General features: G+C 43.3%; 1 protein-coding gene across 1 annotated transcript in view; it reads right to left on the bottom strand.

Moving 5' to 3' along the window:
• The window catches only part of aatka (apoptosis-associated tyrosine kinase a), a gene marked incomplete at its 5' end in the record, with an annotated part of 32,910 nt that overhangs the window by 2,995 nt on the left and 7,331 nt on the right, over positions 1 to 22,584 (bottom strand). Inside the window, 11 exons of the mRNA XM_080044147.1 lie at positions 67 to 271; positions 377 to 3,752; positions 4,337 to 4,486; positions 4,663 to 4,784; positions 4,886 to 4,970; positions 5,632 to 5,765; positions 5,901 to 5,988; positions 6,086 to 6,204; positions 6,660 to 6,739; positions 10,009 to 10,150; positions 13,538 to 13,671. Coding sequence (XP_079900273.1) covers positions 67 to 271; positions 377 to 3,752; positions 4,337 to 4,486; positions 4,663 to 4,784; positions 4,886 to 4,970; positions 5,632 to 5,765; positions 5,901 to 5,988; positions 6,086 to 6,204; positions 6,660 to 6,739; positions 10,009 to 10,150; positions 13,538 to 13,671 — 4,635 coding nt within the window. The remainder of the gene's footprint in view (positions 1 to 66; positions 272 to 376; positions 3,753 to 4,336; positions 4,487 to 4,662; positions 4,785 to 4,885; positions 4,971 to 5,631; positions 5,766 to 5,900; positions 5,989 to 6,085; positions 6,205 to 6,659; positions 6,740 to 10,008; positions 10,151 to 13,537; positions 13,672 to 22,584) is intronic.

Below are 22,584 nucleotides of genomic sequence, written 5' to 3'. Positions count from 1 at the left end.
TGAATAATTTACGATAAATCAAACGGAACAGCTATGTGTAGCATTTCAAGTCATTGACAAACTCACCCTCTTCTGAGTTGTTCACATCCGTTTCCTCAGAAACACAGAATTTCTCACAAGAAAGCACTTCAAGCTCCGGGTCAAGCTCCGGGTCAAGCTGCGGGTCAAGCTCCAGTTGGCGGTCACAGGTTTGTTCCACTGGAGATTCCTGCCGACTGGCCTCTGTTCCAGGGGAGAAGTTGTAGTCAGCCAGCTCTCCCGTCGGGCTCTCCTGGAAGTCATGAACACACCTTTCCATTATACACCCTAAAGTCATCAAACAATTGAATACAAACGATACCAATCGCATAACTTATACCTATTCACTTCGTCATACCTGGTCAAAAAGGAACACTGTAACATCGTCGAAAAAGGAAACCGCTTTTTTCTTCCTCTCCAACTCGTCACAGAAGGACTGGGTGAGCAGGGTGGGCATCTTCAGGAGGCTACGGAGGTGTCTGGCCCTGCTGCAGTCGCTTACCACCACGGGCACCAGGGGGAAATCCTCCTCGCTCTCCTCACTGTCCTCATCCTGGATGTTGTACGTCCTCAACTCTTCATCAGATTCGCTTTCATCCGAGTCGTCCTCATCCTCCGCCTCCTCCAGTGGAGCTCTCACGTTTTCCCCGCACAGCTCCATCAGTGATGAGGAAGTGGACAGGTCGACGGCACCGTTGGACTCTTCACACAAACTGTCCTGTGAGCCGCACTCCTCTGCATCTATGTCCTCGAAATCTTCCTCGTTTATTCTCGTACCTTCCCTTCTGTCCTCCGTCTCTTCCTTGACATGATTGAACTCAGGCATCTCCTCCTCTGTGGACCCATCGCTGTTTTCATTTTCTTTGGGAGCCTCATCTCCAGATTCGCTTATGGTGGTGTCAGTATGCAAAGACTGAACAGGGGAGTAATCTTCTGCTCGTCTGCTCCCTTCCTCGTGGTTTCCTGATCCCTCCTGGACAGTGGAAGAGGGTTCTGAGGCACTGTAGGAACTGAGCTCAGAAGTTGACTCTCCTCCCGAGTGCTCCGTCTCCAACCCGAGATCATCTTCTGCAGGGCCAGACTCTTTGGTCAGGCACCCACCCATCTCTGGAGGAAATGGGGACAGCATGGACAAACCTGGGGTGGGAAGGGGATTGGGTGAACTAGGGTCAGCCTCTGAGACATTCACCAAAACACAACTTTTGATGTGTCTCAGATTTGTCAACTGTTCCCTGTCGTTGAATTGCATTTTGATGGGATCATTTCGGATAGGGCTACATTTCATTGCATGGAAGTTACTTGGACCTGCATAGAACTTACTGGCTTCCTCTTGAGGGCCCCTCTCATTCTCAGCGTCATAGTCAGAGAAATAGGCTGAGTCCCTGTATGGGTTCTCACTGGAGCTTGTGGAAGTACAAACCCCTTGGCCACAACCCACCTGCAGAACTATTTCAGGCAGTCCACCAAGCCGTGGGCTCCTCTCACCGCCCAAGGGATCTCCAAGCTCTTTGAAAAGAAACTCTGGTGATTCGTTGTTCTCTGTGTCATAGCCACTGTCCAGGGATTTGGGCAGGATAGGGGTACTGAAGGGATCAGGACTGAAGGCCAGATCACAGGGGCTTGCCATTGATGAGGACAGGTTAAGGGTATCTACAGAGTCAGGGGTTCTCTCTTGATTCTTCAATGGGCTGAGCTCTTCCTCCTCTACCTCAGCATAGTCCAGGATGAAGTCAGCAAAGATCCCTGACGTAATGTCTGTGATGTCGTCGTCCTCCTCACTGTAGTCACCTAGCTCAGCCAGGCTAATGTTGAAGTCTCTGACCCCCATCCCACTGTTCAATGCTCTGCTACTTTCTAATGTGTCTGAATAGTTCAGCCTCTTGTCTCCTAGGCCAACTGAGATTCCTGTTGAAACCCCCTCCCAGATGTTACCTCTCTGTTTGACTGACAAGGCTCCTGCTTGACCAGTCTGGGGCTCCTTGAAAGAAGACAGGGACTTTATATAACCTGCCTCAGGTATCATCTTTGGCTCAGAGTACAGTCTCTCTCCGTTAAGCAACGATTGCTTTTCATATTTCCCCTCCATTTGTCCACCCGTTGTACCTTTGGCATTAATGCTAGAGCTGGTAAGAGAGTCAGTGCTTCTTAGATTTTCTGTAGTTAAGTTCCTTTCCACCTGAGTGGGAGACTCCTGTCTTTCTTTGTGACATAAGTAAATGTATGAACCTAATTCAGTGGGCTTGCTAGCAGCATTGCAACCAAAGTCTCCTCCTTCTGTCTCCAATGGGGCACAAGGCCTGGAACTGTTGAAGGTTCTGGTGGTGGCTTTGGTTAAAGAACACAATTCTGTTGTGTTTGGGTGAGCAGTGTATTGAAGGTCCAGATAGCTGTCATGCCCACTGCCTGTCTGCCTACTGTCAAAGCTCAGGCTATTATTGTTTGCTGAATGGTTTGAGGTCCAGTTAGTGGCTTCTCCTTCAGAGAAAAGATCCTCCTCAATGTCTTCACCTCTCTGCCGGCCCACCAGTAGGCCGTCGTCTGTCCCTACATCAATGCTAATGTGGTTAACAATGGGTAGTGTCTTTCTGAGGGGACCCAACATATTATGATAGCTTTCATTAACTGTGCTACGGCCTGTGCTTGCTTCAAGGTAGGGATCACAGAACCCTAAACTTGGGCTGCTGACTGCTTGTGACACACTGCGTGGGTTTTCTAAACACCCCACTGGATGGAGATTTGATCTTGACTGTAGTGATCCATCCAGTTCAGACAGACAGGATTGGCGGCGTGTCTTGTATGCTGATGACTGTTCACTGTAGGCCGTGTCGTCCTGACTGGATGAGAAGCTGTTGCGGGTGCGGACATACTTTACAGGGCTGTTGCTGGATGCCTTTCTTAGAAGTGGCTCCATGGTTAGTAGGACAGTGGGGCTTGAATCGGAGTCATAAGCAGTTGATGTGGTGTTGTCAGCAGTTGACCAGTAAGCACTGGGCTGTGCTATGGACGATCCAGTTCGACTCTCAGAGGACAACCTGCTGCTGCTGGCTTCCAGTCCTGGGCTGTAATCCACCATGCTGTCATCCAGATCAATGTTACACTCTACTGGTTCCTCTATGCGAATGTAGTACTCACTGCTGACTGAAGGACTGTGGGCACTCAACACTGGAACCACACCAGGGTGTTCAGGTTCGTAGTAGGTTGGGGATATGCCTGAGGTCACGCTGTCAGTCTTGCAGCCCCCTGAGCTGCTTCCTTTACTTGAATAGTAGATGTCCTGGTAATGTGGGTTCCCTTGGCCTAGTGGCCCACTTGTCAAGGAGGAGCAGTAGGGTTGCTCAGCTCGGGCCTGTTCCCACTTGTACTCAAAATTGAGACCATGGCTTGTCTCTGTGACAGTGAGTAGGTCGTCCCCTGTGTCAGAGTGGAAGCTGTCGGAGAAGTGCTCCAGGAGAGGAAAGGAGGATGAGGCAGAGGAGGCCAGCTCCGCTGCCTGAGTTTGCTCTTGTCTGGGGACATCAGCTGGGGCAGGTGTAGGGTTCAGGACTAAGGCTGTGGATGTAGCTGTGTGGGAGGTGCTACCCAGCAGGTTAGGCCTCAGGGTATTCCAACGTTGTTCAAAGTCCTCCTCAGCCTCACTAGAGCCTTTGGCACACAAGTATGTGACGAGAAGGTGTACTTCCTCACTGCTGGGTCTCAGCTCAGGTTGAAGCCAGCAAAACTGCATCACCTCATACCTGGACAGAAATGACAGCAAGAGATGAGAAGAGCAGAGGCTCAGCAAGTTATAATCATGTTACCCTCCTTAAATCTGCATGTCAGTGCATTGAAAGTATTCATATGATAATATACTGTGTTTTACCTAAAGACAGAAAAAAGCTAAACGTTAAATGATTGATTCTAAGATAACAACAAAGGCAATATAAAAAGAAGGAATGTGTCAGCACTTTCAAGCAACACCTACGAAGAATGAGGTGCCTTTTTTATTTGTTTTGCTTTTTTGAAAAGATAAATAAAAAAAACTATGTTGGGCTGGCTTCCCAGGGAAAGATGAAACATGTGATTAAACTCTGGTCGATGTCGAGGGCATCATAAAGAATAGGGGGACTATGATCATCTGCCATTGGTAGTAAACAGAAATCTTGCTACAGTGGACTACAGAAAACCAATTTAAAAACAGGCCACAATGACGTTGGAAACTAATTGGTGAGCGAGACCTGAATACTCAGAGAAGTTTCAAATATATGTATAACATTATGAATGTTTGTATGCATGTCGTTCTGAGTGTGTATGTTTGTATGGGCATGCAATGATGTCTCACCAGCGTTCAGCCAGGGGGAATTGGAGCAAAGGTTTAGGTAGTTTGAGCTGCTGTTCCTTCACAGCGTATGTCAGCACCTGTCTGTCAGAGTAATGCCTGTACGGCTGGTTTCCCAGCTCAAACAGCTCCCACACAGTCACCCCCAATGACCTGGAACAGGAACAGAGATCATGCAGGGTGTTCACCACACATAGCCCAGATATTTTCCAAACAAACTGTTAGTTTCATACTGTTACCTTTTTGTTATGCGACAACTTTACAATAATATACAAGAAATGTTAAACTTATAATTCTATGTCATGTTTGTCACTCTGTGAAAATCTCACCAGATGTTGCTGGATTTAGTTTGGTCAACAACCAGCAGGTTTCCGTGGACCTCGTCTATGAGCTCAGGAGCAATCCAGCGCAGGGGAACCCAAAGCTGGTCCTGTGTTACATAATAGTCATCCTGTACAAACAAAGAAAGACAAACAGATTTGAGTTCTGATGGGACGCTCAAGTCAAAAAGCAGTTAATCAAAATAGTGACATTATCTAAAGACAGTCTGACCTTGTATTGGCTGTGAGCAAGGTCATAGTCTCCAATCTTAACTGACATATCTGAAGTGAGGAGGCAGTTTCGCAAGGCCAGGTCACTGTCAAAACAAAGCAAATCATCTAATACAGTACAACTGAGTTCCATAAGCATAGCCATGTTAATTCATGTACTTTTAAGGCCCTGAAAGCATGTTCTTCTTGATCGGGTTACTAGGAACAATGGGAATGGGATTGTAACGGAACACTCACATTTCTGCCAATGTAAATTATGGGATGTCATCTTCATTTATACTTGGGTATCATTATTGGTTAAGACATATTATATGTGACATATGGTCACTGAATTATGACTATTCTATGTAGCCATAGCATAAATGAAAGCATATCCTGAAATGTGTATATGTATAGTATAATGTTCGGGTTTTCACCCAACCATGTAAAGACACAGACAAAGGAAGTCACTTTGTGTAATCTCACCTCTTCCACCAATCAAAAGCTTGATGCTCTTTTGCCTGGCAGCCACTGATTGGTTGATATGTCAGTCCCAACATGACTGAGAGAGAGAGAGCGATAGTGGCTCACCCCCGGCAACAAAATCACTGATGCTGGAGTTTGTGATAATTACTCAGGCAGCACCAGGATGTTGTTGCAGGGAGAGACCAGCAGGGGGCACGCAATACATTCAGGTGATGTTTTTCCTTTCATAGGGCATTCATATTGATAGAGCTAAATAGAGCTGAACTGACTGCCGTACTGTACCTGTGTATAAAATTGTATTTGTGGAGGTGCAGAAGCCCTGAGGCAATGTCACACGCCATTCGCTGGAGGATCAAAGGGTCAGGAGTCTCCGAGTCAGTCACCTGACAACTGCGAAGGTAGCTCTTCAGATCACCCTGAGAGGTAGAGAGAGAACAGTGAACTACTCTGACTGTTGATGAATACTCCAAACTGCAATGCATCCAGAAAGGGGATATTCAAGGGAAAAGGGATTGACAGAATGAATAGAAAGAAACAGAAGTGGGTCCCACCAGAGGGCAAAACTCCATGACCAGCAGATAAGGAGTGACCTCTGAGCACTGTGCCAGGCACTGCAGGAGGGCAGGATGCTGCAGGGTTCTGACAGAGGGAACAGGGTTTGAGTAGTTACAAACTGTCTTTCTTTTTCTATATGGTGGTATTCATGGGGTGATAGGCTGGACTGTGTGAAACTAACCGGTAAGGCTGTGCTTCCTCCAGGAACTGCATCTGATCCTGGACACTGGCACTAGCCTTCAGCTCCTTGACCACCACCTGGGTGGTGCTGAGGCCCGCATTGACCTCGCCCAACACAACCTGAGAAGTATACATAGGAGGAACCTCAATTACACTCTTTAGGAATCGAGACCGATATGTTGTACGAACATCAGTATCTGCTGATATACTGACACCTGTGTGGGTAAAATAAACTAGGAGTAAATACCAGAAGTAGAATGAGAATATTGCTTTAGCAAATCTAGGAGATGTTACAGCAGAATGCACTGTGCAGTTAGTTGTGAGAAGTTCATTGTGACTGTGAATTTCACATTCTCTCCCATGGAATCAACACCATGACACAAATGCCAAAGATTAGCCCCGCTAGAATGAGATCATCATCACATTATCATCACATTCCACACAGAGTATAAAAGACATTGGAGTACAGTTAGTACAGTAGGAACAGATGCAGTTGCAACTGTTAACGCATGTCATTCTGAGTAAACAGCTTGAGTCTCTGTACCGAAAAAATTGTGTGCAAACAAGCATTTTACCTTGCCAAACCAGCCATGTCCAATCTCCTTTAGATAGAGTAGACTGTGACGGCCAAGCTCTGATGATTTCAGCAGCTGAACTGGGAAGGAACAGAAAGAAAAACATTTCATTATATTTAGGAAAAAAATTAGCAGCTGAGATTTCTTTAAAGAAAAAAGTAAATACAAAAACATAGAAAATCATGAATCTGAATAGAAATAGAGTCCTAGAGGATGGGGAAACATCAGAAAGATCATCTAAACAGAATGGATTTCCTGAATACAAATAAACCCAACTTTCCATCCAAACTAAATAGGCATCTGTAGGTAAAAGGAAGCTTACAGCCATCACACAACAATTCTCTACAGAGACACACCACTTTACTGAAAATGATACTATACTGTGCTCACATTCAAATACCTCCATGAATCCTCATATTTCAAGAATGGAGATTCTGATGGTGAGTGGAACGAAGATGATGATGATGAAGATGATGATGATGGAGCAGTTGAGCGGCCAGCCACTCTGAGCACCGTGACAGGGACTGAGTCCGAGTCCCAGGAAGGGCTGAAGTGCTGCTTCAGAGTGTGAGAACCGCGAGCCCGTGGCCCCGGCCCCAACCCCAGGCGTCTTAGCCCCATTGTGTGTATTTGAGAAAGAGCCCACGGTCCCAGCGTGTGTGTGTGTGTGCGGGAGAAAGAGCAGCCCCGGCAGGATTTAACCCTGCGAGCCCTCGTGCAGCTGAACAAGCTGGCCACGCGGCCTCTCCCAGTCTGCGCCCTGCTCATCCTCCAACTGGGACACACAAACACACAGAGCGTCCCTCGTCCACAGCTCTCCAGCTGTCGTGCAAACACCGAAATCCACTGTTCCCATAAAGACTGCATTGAAATCTACAATAAACTAAGTGGAGGGGAAACTTATCCAAGTTCTAGTCAGCGGACCAATCTGCCAACGGTTCTGCCCAGGAGTGATGAGGAGAACTTCTGCCCCGGGCACGGAGATGATCTGGTCATGTATCACTGATGTGACCATCACGCATGTTGGTAGTGTGCCGTCTGACGCGCCAGCTCTGTGTGCAGCTCCAAGACACCCAGTAATGACATAAGGCCTACATAATGCCCCCCTGTCACCCAGGACAGCAGCATTCCTCGGCCAAACAAGGCACAAACACTTCTCTGTCAGATGCAGAAAAGACCTCTGTCATACACACTCCCCACCCCTATCTCAAACCTCCCCTCCCCTCCCCGCTCTTAGGTCCTGGTGCATGCCACCACCCTTCCCCTGTCTCTTCTCATTCTGTCACAGATCCCTCACTGTATTCTGCCCGTAATGCCAGTCCTCCACTGGTGCGTTCCACGGACGTTTCAGTCCGGCCTTATGCTCCCCCACTGCCCAGCCGGTCTAAATCAGGGCCATTGTTTGGTTCGCTCACTCACACGCTCACGCCGCGGCTCCTGGTACCCAGTGCACCAAACAGGCACGCAAACACTCAGACGCAGACACACAACAAGGCCCATTCTCCACTGGAACGCTGGGTAGAGGTTGTCACGGTGATAACAGACCCGCACTTCTCCACCCAAACCCCTGGAGCCCCCCCCCCCTCCCTCCCCCCCGACGAAGAGAAACAGAGAGAGAAATGAAGACGTGGTATTATCGTTCCAAATGTGGAATGTGTGAGCGTGAGTGTGCATTCCTGTCCTACTCATGGCATTCCCAGAGAAGACGGTAGGGTCCAGTGAGACTGTGGGATCGGTGGGACCGTGGAATGATACGCACACAATATCTCCTCACACTCGGTCTGATGCATGGAGCCTCTGTAGTGGGTTTGAACGCTTTACATGACCTCTTTACATGAATAAGATTAGGCTGACAAGTGAAAAGCAGCACTGTTCGATCAATGGCAAATGTGTGCTCATAAACAGGTTTAACCGATGCTTGGCCGATAAAGAATACACCATTCATGGTTCCAGAATAATCTATATAATTGGTGTTTCTGTTCAACATGCATTCACTAGTCTCCTTTTCATCGTCTGTGTGTGTGTGTGTGTGTGTGTGTGTGTGTGTGTGTGTGTGTGTGTGTGTGTGTGTGTGTGTGTGTGTGTGTGTGTGTGTGTGTGTGTGTGTGTGTGTGTGTGTGTGTGTCTGAGTCGTTTGGAGATGGATAATTCATGGTCATGATGTTATGTAAGAGGGATTCTGTTCAGTCCCTGACGAGTAAATTATTGACGTATTACTTTTTTCCACATTTTGGCATGCTTATTACAATTTCTCAGATATCAAAGCAATGGAAAGGCTGCGAAAATGAAAAATTGACAATCCTTTCGATCCCTTAGTTTGCATAATATGGTACATATGAGGAGGATAATTTAACACAATTTTTTTTTTGTTCGTGTCCTTTTGCCATTTATCCATTCCTCGCCCTGCAACACCTGGACCAATCATATAGCCGTAGCTATGGAGGACAGAGGGGAGGCTGGTGATTGGCTGCGAGCCTGAGGCAGCACTGTCCAATCATTGCTGGAGCTCACATCCTAGAATGCGGAGCCCCAACTCATCTCCCTCCTGGCTGAGCACTGTGCAGCGCAGACAAGCCAGTGAGTCATGCAGGGAGAGGCATTTTGAACACCCAGCATATCTGGCATGCACTGAGATTCACACACACACACACACACACACACACACACACACACACACACACAGGTTAGGTTTGATGCAGAATGACCGAAAAAAAAAAGATTTGCAATTGGATCATGGATAAAGAATACTAGTTAAACCCCCAAACATAATCAGTACTGCTGTTGGATTATTATAATTAGGCTCATATGAATGTATTGTAGCATGCATTGACAAACCAGCAAATAACCCCAGAAATATTGTACTCCAGGGTACGGTCAAATTCCTTCCTCTACAGTGGGCTGCAGTTTTCACTTAGAGTGTGCATGGCAGCACGGCAGTAGGCCATTTCTGAATGCATTAGACAACGGACAGATGTCTGCCGCTTGTTAAGATAAGGGCAAGGAAGAAGAGACATTAAATACATGATAACAAATGAAAGAGGCCATGTGTCTGTTGCCACTAAGGATATCATCGGAATCAATAGAGTGAGTAACATGTTCCATAATCTACTCGCCTCATGCCCCAAGGAAGCAACGGCCTTTCCTAAAAGTCAGTCAGTGTAGCAGAAAATGACCCTTTTTCCAAAGAAGCCTAGAATGAATACTGACTGTGGAGATATGCAATGCAGTAAAGGAAGACATGAGAAAACACCAGGAAACAAATCAATACGTTAAGAGAGGAGAAGGTCAAGAAAAAAAACTAAACCGAAAAGTATGAGGTGGGTGTTTGTGATGTTGTGAGGTTTCTTACTGGATCTGCCCGGCTGTTTGGAGACAGGCAGAGAGACCTCGGTCAGGGGAAGGATGTAGACCTCAGGGCCATTCTGGGAGGAAGGCGAGGCCAGGGCGGAGAGATCTGCCTGGTACTCCTCTCCCTCAGTGTTGTCAAACTCCTGGTGCAAAGACACATTGCTGGAGTTAGTCATCCACATCCACTGTCCACAGCTAGAGAGGATACAATGCTTCAACTGTTGAGGCATTCAAATGCAACGGAGGCACGCCCACCTAGACATATACATAAGTCATGTACATTGTGGGGGTGCAATGTGTGGGTCACTGCACAGATGCTGTGTGTGTGGGGGGGGGGGGTTAACACACAATTGAGTGTGTTCAAACTGTATTCACAAAGCCTTCCTTTCTTTTGGTCTGTCCTTTCTTTCGTCCTTAATGCACTCGCATATATAAAAAAAGGTTCCTATCATGATTTTTTTTAATAACTTTGTCAAACATTTTTTTTAAATACTTCAAGTAGAAAAAAATAAATAAGAAAAAAACAACAAGACTTCACAGTACATTTTGGAATACAATTTAACTCAGAGGACTTTTTTTGGAAACCACTTTCTTCATATAAAAAATGTGTTATTTGACCAAACAGCGGTGACATCTGCCAGTAAATTGCACACAAAAATATGAGTGATTCAACAATTCAATCAATAATATATAAAGAACACACAAAAATATCTGTTTCGAACTGTGATCTGTAATAACCACTGGACCAGAACTTTCTGTCAATCACTTTCACCTTACACCACTAACTGCAGAATCCTGAATTGCTGTAATATCCTCTACTGTGCACACATCAGAGACGTAACGAGAAATAGCCTTTAGAATTTGTAATAAGCTATTGTCGACACCGCTTTTAAATAAGAGCAAGAGAAAGATATAAAGAAAAGACAACTTAAATACAGATGTACACCCCTCCGCCCTACTTAAGATGAATGTGGATGAGAGGGAGTGGAAGACAGTGAGCCTCACTCTTTCCTTCCCTGTGTATCATTTTAAACAGACTTCACTTTCAATAGGGTTCAGACTTTCATTACAGTTAAAACTTTAACAAACAGCATGTCAGTACACTCTCAACAACATATTTATATGCAGTTAAAATAACACAATTTTAATTTGAAAATAAATAATAACGCAGGGTTATTCCAACTAGAACGCATACACCAAGCCTGTGAACTGAGTAGAAATGGAGGTAACCAAGATCAGGCCACCACCAGTAGCTGAAATTATGATTTCCATGTCTGTATAGCAGTCATGGAAATCAGGGAATGAATATATCAGGTCCTTTTAATGCAACATCCCACAACCATCAACAGCAATGTTGTTAGTAGTTACTAACACAGTGGCTATGTGTGTGTGTCTGTGTGTGTGCGAGTGCGTGTGTGTGTGTGTGTGTGTGTGTGTGCGTGTGCGTGTGTGTGTATATGCATGTGTGTGTATTTACATGTCCCCTAAAACACCAGTGTGTGTTAATAGGGATGTGTGTTTCTCATTCGTAGAACCATCTGCCACTCTCCTCAGAGCGGAGTGTGAAAGCGAGCACCTGGCTGTGAGTCAGCGTTGCATAGCTCCCCAGAGAGCCTTCAGTTTAGAAAGCACTTAATAGCGAGCCTCACTCACACACACACACACACACACACACACACACACACACACACACACACACACACACACACACACACAATGTGCTCCAGTAAGAGCTGTGCCATGGAGAGGAATAATGAAGCTTTATGGACGGCGCAGCGGTGCACATTTGCAGTCCCACACCGATGCACACCTTTCAGCTGAGCTGTAGAGTGATGGGCTGGGGCCAAGGAGAGAGAGACGGTTTAACCATTCTGTATAGTTTGATATCAATATAGGAAAGCAAGATGAGGCTTTGAGGTTCAAAGATGAACACACATCAACCAACTATAATCAAGCCAAGCGTATAGATTTGTCACAATATCTCTTCAGGAATCAATAATGTCATGTTTGTATGTCTTAAGGTGAGGCCAAGGACAAAACTAATTAACTTTTGCATGATGCCATTTTAGCAGCTGGAGCTCTGTAATGAGTTGTTTCACAGTAAAAAGGAGGCCATTTGAAGACAGAGACAGAGACTCTCCTGTAGCTTTTTTTAAAATATGCACAAAAATGGTTAAAGGTGCCTCTCTATGCTGTGCTCATAAGCGACACCGCACCATCTACCTAACACAAACTGTTTCCACTGTTCAGTGTGAAGCACAGAGCTGAGCTCAACAACATAGAGCCAAACATGGTTTTCATTTACGCTTTAATTCCTTCAGTGAGTGATGGGGGGCAAGGAATTCAAAATGAGAAATGATTTGCATAAAAAAATCTTCAGAGAAGACCACGCTGTTTGGTCGGTGCCGTAATTTATCCATTCTCCAGCTTAAAGAAGTATTAAAATGCATGAGAAAAAATTAAAATGTGTGTCAACGATATGAGCAGCATGTTAATGGAAGACTGGTAGCGGCAATAAGTAGCTACAGCCTGGAGTTTCTCCTCCCTCTCCCTCTCCCTCTCACGCTCCCTCTCCCTTTCCCTCTCCCTCTCCCTCTCCCTCTCCTTCTCCCTCTCCCTCTCACTCTCCCTCTCTCTCTCATACTGGCTGCAGAAGGCAACACAGAGGCAATGTGTGCCAACCTCGGATGGATATGGTTACTTATCTCTTGCAGTGAGGTAATAGTCACGATTTAGATTTTGCTATCTCTCAGCAAATGGTATGTAAACTATTAGCACATTAGAGTGTTATAATATCTCAGCTGCAAAGATGTATTGAGAAAATTCCCCAAAATTCAGTGGTTCCAAATTGTTACATGTGAAGATCTGAAACTTTTCTGTATCATACATGAAACTAATACCTTTTGATTTTAGAATGACACAATAGGGACTCATGACCCACCAACATCACCAGGGTAACAACCCTCCTGACCAGCACATGATGCTGTCCATTTGGTATCCTGGTCAAGCTGATACAAACTATAACCAACTTTTATAAATATGTATTCTCCCTGTCGGCCGTTATACAGCTAAAGTAACCGCCTAAATTCCAAAGGAGCTTTAGCATTTCACAAAATTGTTATAAGGACGTTAAGAGGAAGTGCACACACACACACACACACACACATACACACACACACACACACACACACACACACACACACACACACACACACACACACACACACACACACACACACACACACACACACACACACACACACACACACACACACACACACACACACACACACACACACAAACGGTTACATGGCAGTTTTTTTTTCTGCTCATAATGGTAAAGTACTAGCTCTGGACTTTTGTCACCTTATAACGTTTTTTTTTTAGAACTATAGTTTATTTTCTGTTATTTTCACGTAAGTAACCACCTGCTGCCAAAAGGTGCCCTTCCACCCATGTACCATCCATCCACTGTGCACACAGTTTGTGCTCTTCTCACCACATCCAGCAGGGGGAGTCAGTGAACTCACTTTGAAGCCCATGTCTCCCTTCTTGCAGCAGAGGCAGGCCAGCATGAGGAAGACGAAGGTGAAGAGACCCGAGAAGGAGACAGCTACCACCGCCAGGGAGGAAGGCCACGACAGCTCGCTCAGCGGAGCCCCATCTAGAAAAAAGAAAAGAAATGGCAGACTGCAGGATCATACAGGAAATTAAAAACTACAATGGAAATAAAGGGGATTTGTATACACACAGATAAGGCCTATTTATTTTTACCATCTGATTGGCAGCTGAAAGTGACTCATCGTCAGCGGTCTCCTCTGCCTCCTATTCATCACTTTACAGAGTGTGACTCTAAACAGGCCCCTGTGGTTTGATTACAGTTGTTATCCTGCACTCACGTCATGGAGGCTAAAAGTTTGACACCACCCATGAAACAGTGACCTCCTCTGGATAATTATTTAACAAAGCAGCAGCAGCAGCGTTGGTGCAGTCAGTGGCCCTTTGTATTTCAGAGTAAACATTTTGCGATGAATGAAAATGTTCACTGCAATTGTAAATCCATCTCTATGCGCATCTATTTTGAAAAAAAGTCAAATATAGTAAATGTTTGGTGTGGGTGTGTGACCAATAAACCAAAAGGCATGCATATTTGTGATTATTGTGAAAATGATTCACAATCTCTCATTGTGTTTTAGACTCTAGGAGCTGAGGACATGCCAGAGAGCCAGATTGCACAGTTGGAGTGACTCCACATTGTCTGATTTACAGATATTAACTTCTTGCCAGCACATTATGAAAGAGGAGAGAAAGGAAAAGCCATAATTACGCATGTAACTACAGTTCTATGAATCTCGGATGACCCCCAGAGTTCTCTGTCGCTCGGATATTTCCGATTTCTCGAGAAGATCCAATTGGAACAGATCCTCTGGTGACACCGGAATGTATACCCTGCCTTCCGAATACTTTCTACTATTTAGGTAGAAAAAAGATTTAGTATTTCCCAATTTTTGTGGCCAGATTTAGGATGGTTAGAAAGACCCGGATGTCTACTACATCAAGCCAAGATTTTTAGTGTTGAAAACAGCATCCTATTTGGGCGATTCTGACCCATAATCCAGTGCGAACCTGAAGTGACATCAACGGAGCCTCCATATGAAAACAAACAGGGATGCGACGGATATAAAAGCAAGAGGCAAGATCAAGGCGCAATGTTATGATGAAATAAATAAGTAAAAGTATAATTGTTGTGTTGGTATAATTACTAGACCTGCGCATGAGCGAGATGGACGCATCCAGTGCTTAATGCACCGCCTCTGGCAGTCAGTAAGAAGGAAATAGAACAAGGAAGAGGGGTAAGCAGACGAGAGCTTCTTCAATAATGAAAGAAACTGGGAGAAGTTATAAAGAACAAATAAAAACACTGCACAGACATTGACAAACTGAGCCATGTGGCTATGAGTCCTGACAGCTCCCCCAGCCAAAACAAGACTAATCCAACCAAAGCTTGACACCTAAGGTCACAACCACACAGCCTATAGGCTCACACTATAGCACATGCAGATATGCATACACATGAACGGACAATGTAAACAGAAAGGATCTTACTTTAAGCCTGATAAGAACGACTGTGTGTGTGTGTGTGTGTGTGTGTGTGTGTGTGTGTGTGTGTGTGTGTGTGTGTGTGTGTGTGTGTGTGTGTGTGTGTGTGTGTGTGTGTGTGTGTGTGTGTGTGTGTGTGTGTGTGTGTGTGTGTGTGTGTGCGCGCGGGGGGGGCACACTGACCCACAAACATCACCAGGGTAACAACTAGAGCTGCAACGATTAATCGACGAATCGATTATTAATCGATTATTAAACTAATCGCCAACTATTTTGATAATCGATTAATCGTTTCGAGTAATTTTTTAATAAAAAAATTCCAAATTCTCTGATTTCAGCTGCTCAAATATGAATATTTTCTGTTTTCTTTAATCCTATTATGACAGTAAACTGAAATATCTGTGGTTTTGGACATAACAATACATTTGAGGTCGTCAACATGGGCTTTGGAAAATGTATCAACATTTTTCACCATTTTCTGACATTTTACGGACCAAAACACTATATTATTATCACAATAATAGTTAGTTGCAGCCCTAGTAACAACCCTCCTGGCCAGCACGTGATGCTGTCCATTTGGTATCCTGGTCAAGCTGATACAAATTATATAACCAAGTTTTATAAATATGCATTCAGCCATTATACAGCTAAATTAACAGCCTAAATTCCAAAGGAGGTTTAGCATTTCACAAAATTGTTATTAGGACATTAAGAGGAAGTGCATTAGCATCTTTACATGAGCTGCATATCAATGAAGTTGGATGTGTAGATGGATGGATGGATGGATGGATGGATGGATGGATGGATGGATGGATGGATGGATGGATGGATGGATGGATGGATGGATGGATGGGTGGATGGATGGATGGATGGGGAAGAGAGGAAGCAAACTGTGCACATGGTGCCAGAACAGTGAGTACATCAGAGGGCAGTGTTACTCACACGATATAAGAAAGACATTTTGTCATTTCTGCAGAAAGGCTATTAGGTCTGCTGTCATAATGTGCAAACCCTGGGGCTGATCAATTGCTTAGGTTCCTGTCTGTGCTTTTTTCTTCAATGTTGTGCCATTATTACACACACTGCGAGGACACTCAATCTTTCGGGATCTTTCGGCTCAGTGAGAGTGGTGAGGGAATCAACTCACTCATTGGCTTTGATTGAGCCCAGATGTGGGGAGTGTATATGCCCTGAGACCCCAGTGCTCTGTGCTGCTCATTATCTCACCTTCAGAGGTAGTGAAAGGTTCTCCCTGTGGTTTCTCAAGTGTCTGTGTATCTATTAAACACCTACTCGGTACTTTATGTGTACTTGAGTGATATCTATTTGATATCTATGGTTTTTTGTTTTGGGTTTTCTGGACAATGTTGGTTTTGAGTCAGCTGCTTGGCAGATGGTGTAGTGCTTTATTTCATAAAGGAAGCCTGTAGTGATACAGTTGTATTGTTCTGTGCTCAACATTACCACGACTCTGCTTGGGACTATTGGATTGCATTATGCAGTTGTTGTTGGTATATGATTTCCTTGTACTGTAGCAGCTGTACCTACAGCTGAAATGTATATATTTTCTTTTCACATTTTGAAGTTTCAACTACAACAGACGAATCAACCTTAAGCCTCATTCACCACCAGAAAGTCCAACATGGTCCATCCATAGGATATCAGGGGCATTATTTTCATAAGCGTGACATTTAGTGGCTCCATCTCCCTTTTTCTCTGAAGAAATGTGAGAGAGATAAACCCCTCCTCCATAAATATTTGAGAAGCACACGTCACTTCGCCAGCTGCACGGCAAAATGAAAATAAAGCACTCAAAGCCGGGCTCATACCTGCTTTATTAAAAAAGGACTGGAGGAAGATGAGAAATGTCCAGACAGATGGGAGGGGGTTTAAGCCATGGAGGCCACCCTGCAACCTCCACAATTCAGACTTAAACCAGAGGAAGACGCAGGGTGTCAAACTTCCTGAAGCCGAGATTGAATGGCAAAGATGAGAGTATTGCATCCTGTATTAAAACTGTCCAAATGCATTCTCATCCAATCAGAAGTTAGTTGTCTTATCAGCAAGCAGTGTTTACATTCAAACCAGCCAATAAGATGCTCTTCCTTCCTTAGGAAAAGAAAGCTTGTGTCACAGAGATGTGATCACATAAACACAGCAGGGTGCCTGGGCCCTGCCATGTCTGGTTTGAACTTTATGGTAGCTTCCAAATAGAGTTTTATCTAATGTAACTTGTAGAGACTCAGTCCCCAAAGGTCTGGTTGGATTAACTAACCTTTTAAAAAGGACTATCCCATCTTAAATGAGTTTATTTATTTTTAAGCAAGATCATTGAAAAAGCTGTTCATCATCAGCTAAATAACTACTTAACAATGAATAACTGCTATGATGTCTTTCAGTCAGGTTTTCGACAACACCACAGCACTGAGACTGCTCTGGTTAAGGTCCTCAATGACATCCACTTAAACACAGACAGTGGCAAAAGCTCTGTATTAGTTTTATTGGATCTCAGTGCTGCGTTCGACACAGTTGACCACAGCATATTGCTAGATCGACTTGCAAACTGGGTTGGACTCTCTGGAACTGTGCTAAACTGGTTTGAATCATACTTAAAGGAAAGAGACTACTATGTGTCAATAGGCAATTTCACATCCGAGCGGACAAATATTACATGCGGGGTCCCCCAAGGTTCCATTCTTGGGCCTCTTCTGTTTAACATATACATGCTCCCACTAGCTCAGATTATGAATAAGAACAAATTATGCTACCATAATTATGCAGACAACACACAAATTTACATAACCATATCACCAGGAGACTATAGTCCGATTCAAGCACTAAGTAAATGCATTGAACAAATCAATGACTGGATGTGCCGAAACTTTCTTCAATTAAACAGCGACAAAACTGAAGTAATTGTCTTTGGTGCCAGGGATGAACAATCAAAAGTCAGCGCACAGCTTAAATCTGTTATGTTAGAAAGCACACACCAAGCTAGAAATCTTGGAGTAGTGATAGATTCCGACTTGAATTTCAAAAAACACATTAAATCAATTACTAAGTCAGCCTACTACCACCTTAAAAATATATCGAGAATTAAAGGGCTAATATCTCAGCAGGACTTAGAAAAACTTGTCCATGCATTTATTTTTAGTAGACTTGACAATTGTAATAGTGTCTTTGCAGGCCTTCCTAAAAAATCAATCAGACAGCTTCAGCTAATTCAGAACGCTACTGCTCGAGTCCTCACTAGGACCAAAAAAGTAGATCACATTACCCCAGTTCTGAGGTCTTTACACTGGCTTCCTGTCACTCAAATAATTGATTTTAAAATATTGATGATGGTCTACAAAGCCTTAAATGGTTTAGGGCCAAAATACATTACTGATCTGCTGATACGTTATGAGCCGCCCAGAGCCCTTAGGTCGTCTGGGACAGGTCTTCTAAAAGTCCCCAGAGCTAGGACTAAACAGGGAGAGGCGGCATTCAGCGTTTATGCGCCCAATGTCTGGAACGGACTGCCAGAGAGTCTGAGGTCCGCTGAGACTCTCAGCTCTTTTAAATCGGGTCTCAAAACTTTCTTGTTTCCCTTTTAACCTGTAATTTTTTTTTTTGGTAAAATGTTTTAATTCTTTTATTTAAATGTTGTATTTTTATCCATGTTTTAAGTTTGTTCCTTTTTTTGTAATTGTATTCTTTATTTGATTTTAACCCTGTGAAGCACCTTGAGTGGCCCTGTGCCTGAAATGTGCTTTATAAATAAAATTGCCTTGCCTTGCCTTGCCTTGCCTATGACCTCTGCAGGGGTCTGGGATGGTTGATTATACAGAGAAACTTATGTAAACATGCGTTACTTTAGTCTCTTGGCATCAGCATTAACCCATTACAACATTGCAAATGAGACTCTGTGTAGGCACAACATGATCATTAAAGATTTCTTTCCGACCACATTTCTTCCTCAAAGATGACGGTTCACCACTATCTATCCAGGTTTTAATAATGCGTTGAACAGTTCTTAACACGATCTTAGTAGTTTCATCTTCTCCTGAGTAGTTTTCTTCGTTTTATGCAGGCAAATAGTTTCACTCATCTAAAACAGAGTTAAATCTTTTCCACAACCACAGCATATGTCTTCTGACATGGTTGGGTAAGAAATAAAAAGCTATTCACTGCATCAGTTAGGGTTAAATAAAGTGTTGCCAACTGAAACTACTTTTCTTTGGGCCAGTATATACAGCTCTAGAAAAAAAATTAAGAGACCAGTCTGGATTTTTCTTAAATTTTTATCTCTACATTACTTAATGGAAATGCTCTTGATGACAACATTTTTGGGAGGAATTTGGTAGAATGTAGTTTATATTACAAAACCAAAATGTTCATTCTACTCAAACATTTGCCTATAAATAGCAAAACGAGAGACACTGAACATTTGGAGTGGTCTCTTATTTCTTCCCATAGCTGTACACGTAGAGAGACAAAGGGTAAAGGAGGAAGAATGAAAGCTAAGGAATATTCATGCGCATTCATGCGTGTGCGTACAAGATGTGAATTTGCAAAATGTTGAGCATGGCCACTGAGCTTTTTCATAGCAGATCATAAATAAAGCATGCAGCGGTGAAGTACATGCTTTCGGGTTGCTGTGCAGCTGCAACTGCAGCTCAAGCAAGGTCTACAGCTACTGGTATATATTTACTACCTCGCATTCACTCCTTGTGCATTCAACAAATCTGTTCCAAATGTAAGTGTAAACGGGAGAGAGGACAAATAGGACAAGGAAGGCTGCCCAGAGAAAACAAGGGATTTTATTCAAAGCAGAGTGATGCATATGCACAATGTCTCCCACACTCGTTTCAAGACCATGGCCAGGCCACGTGCTAGGTTTCACACACGAGCACAGAAACAGCCACCCACCCACACAGAAAGTCAAGGTGTTTCTCTGGGCTGCATAGGATCACTTATGGAGTTTCCGTGGTAACTGAGAGCAGGAGGCTGTAGTTTCCGCTACTGATAGAAGCAATCCTCTGACCATGAAGAGGAGGGCTAACACACCTTAGATAACGTCCAATGCTTTCATGTAGAATTGGCAGAACAAAAGTAAATGTCTCTCTCCCTGTGAGATGCTGCATTCCCATCTCCCCTCTTGACTTGCCAGTATGGTTGCTATACATCCACAAATGCACACACACACACACACACACACAATGCTTGTTGTTCTTGAACCAAAAAGACCAAGTAATGACAGTGTGCTGCAGGGTGGGCTCTGTGCCAAAATACACACCACTGCAATCAAATCTTCGGTAACGCTTTATATTAAGGTTCTTGTTATAAGCCTTAGTAAATAGGTAATAAGGACCTTATTAGATGCTTATTAACATTAATTTGTGTTAATAAGACTATATATAAGTGTTAATAATAACATAATAAACATGTTGACAGTGTGATTATAAGACTTTTATAAGCACTTATAAGAAACTTCTTAACTATTAATTGATTGCTTAATATCATTAATAAAAGTCTTATGAGTTTCTGATAGCTGTTAATAAAAGCGTTACAAACCTATTTATTGAGTCTTACTAACTTGCCTATTATGTCATTGTTAAACCTTTACTAAGCATTGTTTGTTGCTTTATGAAGGTAAACACATCTTTATTAATCAATTAATTGCAGTTAACTATGCTCTATGAACAATGCTTATTAAGGTTAATAAGTCCTTTATTAAACACTTTTTAACAGTTCATAAGTACTATATCTTGTCAAGGAGGATACAATGAGAATTAGAAAAACGACATGTAAATACAATGTTAGAGCGGTGAAGGTATTTGATTAGTTTTAATGTTTTTCTTGTTGAAGTACCTTCAAAAATAAGTTTTCTGAGTTTGGTTTGCAGCGCCATATCTTAGTAGGCTAAAGTCACTGATTTTCATCCCTCTTTCCAAAATGTTGTCTTTTGGCATGTAGCATAATGAGTGCATAATATATTTGTTTTTGCTCTGAAGTGATTATTTCACCTCTATGTGTGCGCACACATGTTGAGTGAGTGTTAAAATTAGATGCCCCGAGAACGTAGTGTTTTTTTTCACAATCTATGATGAATATGACTCGTATGATCGGTTTGCTCAAATCAGATCCTTAAAGGGCTTTTATTTTGAAGGTAGTTGTAAAACCGGAAGTTCCGTGTATGCAAGTCGCTGATGGCTTGACGCCAGCTTGACGGCCATGCTTGACAAAGTGTTTCACGAAAGTAAGGAGAACATGTCGGAGTCGTCAGCACGGTCAGCACCCCAAACCAGGTCTCTGAAAAATAAGAGGGTGAGGTCCGAACTGGAGGATGACTCTTCTGGTAAGTTTAAGAATGTAATGCTATAGTAACGTTAGCTGGTTCTAGCTTGCTAGTTGTTTGCCTAGCTTACATTACTTTCTTTCAGAAGCTTTGGTGGGCTTCCTTTTTGAGCTAACGTTTAGCTTACACTATCATAAAAACTGCAACCAAACTATCTATTAACAGTTGTGTCATGCTAGCTTGTCAGGAAGGGGCTAAGTAATGCTAAATTGTTATTTCTGTGCTGACCCAGATGCTGCCCAAATTGTCCCAACTGCCAAACTGGGTCTACAGAAATATAAACATGAGCTGGCCAGGTTTAAATTAGAATGCCAGGATGTAAAAATAAAAGACCTGACAACAGAGAGAGATTTCTTGAAGGGACAACTATCTGAATGAAAGAAAATATTTACTTTTTTCGAACAATTTTCTTTGATACTGCACCCCTTTTTGCAGATTCCATGTCCAAATGACTTAAATGCTTAGTGTAACCTGTCTGCTATCTGTCTAATTGTGATCAATGTTTCTTTGTGTTGTCTTTATACAGTAACAAGATAGACCAGCCTGACTCAACCTTCCCCTGAGGCTAAGGAAAAGCCCGACTCAGAGTCAAGTCCGTTGTCGTCTGACTCCTCTGACCCCTCCTCAGACAATGGGAAGAGGAAGTATGACAGAAGTCAGCATTGTACTGTTGCAGAGGGGGCCAGCAGAAGAAGGCTTTTTTTTTTTTTTTACCACATACTGTATATAAAATGATCTATTTTTGAATTGTATTACTTGATTTTATTTCAATACATTTAAGCCTGACCAATTTTCTTACTATTTTGTTGACACAATCGGGGAACGGTGGGACTTGAAAATATTCCCACCTCCAAAGTGGGGAATGACAAAAAAAGTTTGAGAACCACTGGGTTAGCATCTATTAGTTGCATGTGGTTTTCTGCTTGTCCTATCTGCAACAGTATAATGCTGACTTCTGATACAGCAACGTCTCGCCCAAATTCCTCTAGTGAGGATTGCCATCTCCATAAGGTTACAGATTCAATATGCAGAAGCAACTCATACAACCCCACGTCGTTTTATATTGTTTTACCTACAACAGAGTTTTTTTTTATTATTGTTTGATGAAAGTTTTTTTTTGCTCTACTCATTTAATTG

This window comes from Ammodytes marinus (assembly GCF_949987685.1).
Source record: "Ammodytes marinus genome assembly, chromosome: 16".
Taxonomy (NCBI): domain Eukaryota; kingdom Metazoa; phylum Chordata; class Actinopteri; order Uranoscopiformes; family Ammodytidae; genus Ammodytes; species Ammodytes marinus.
Note: the sequence above shows the minus strand (reverse complement) of the source record. Positions and strands in the feature narration are given on the sequence as shown.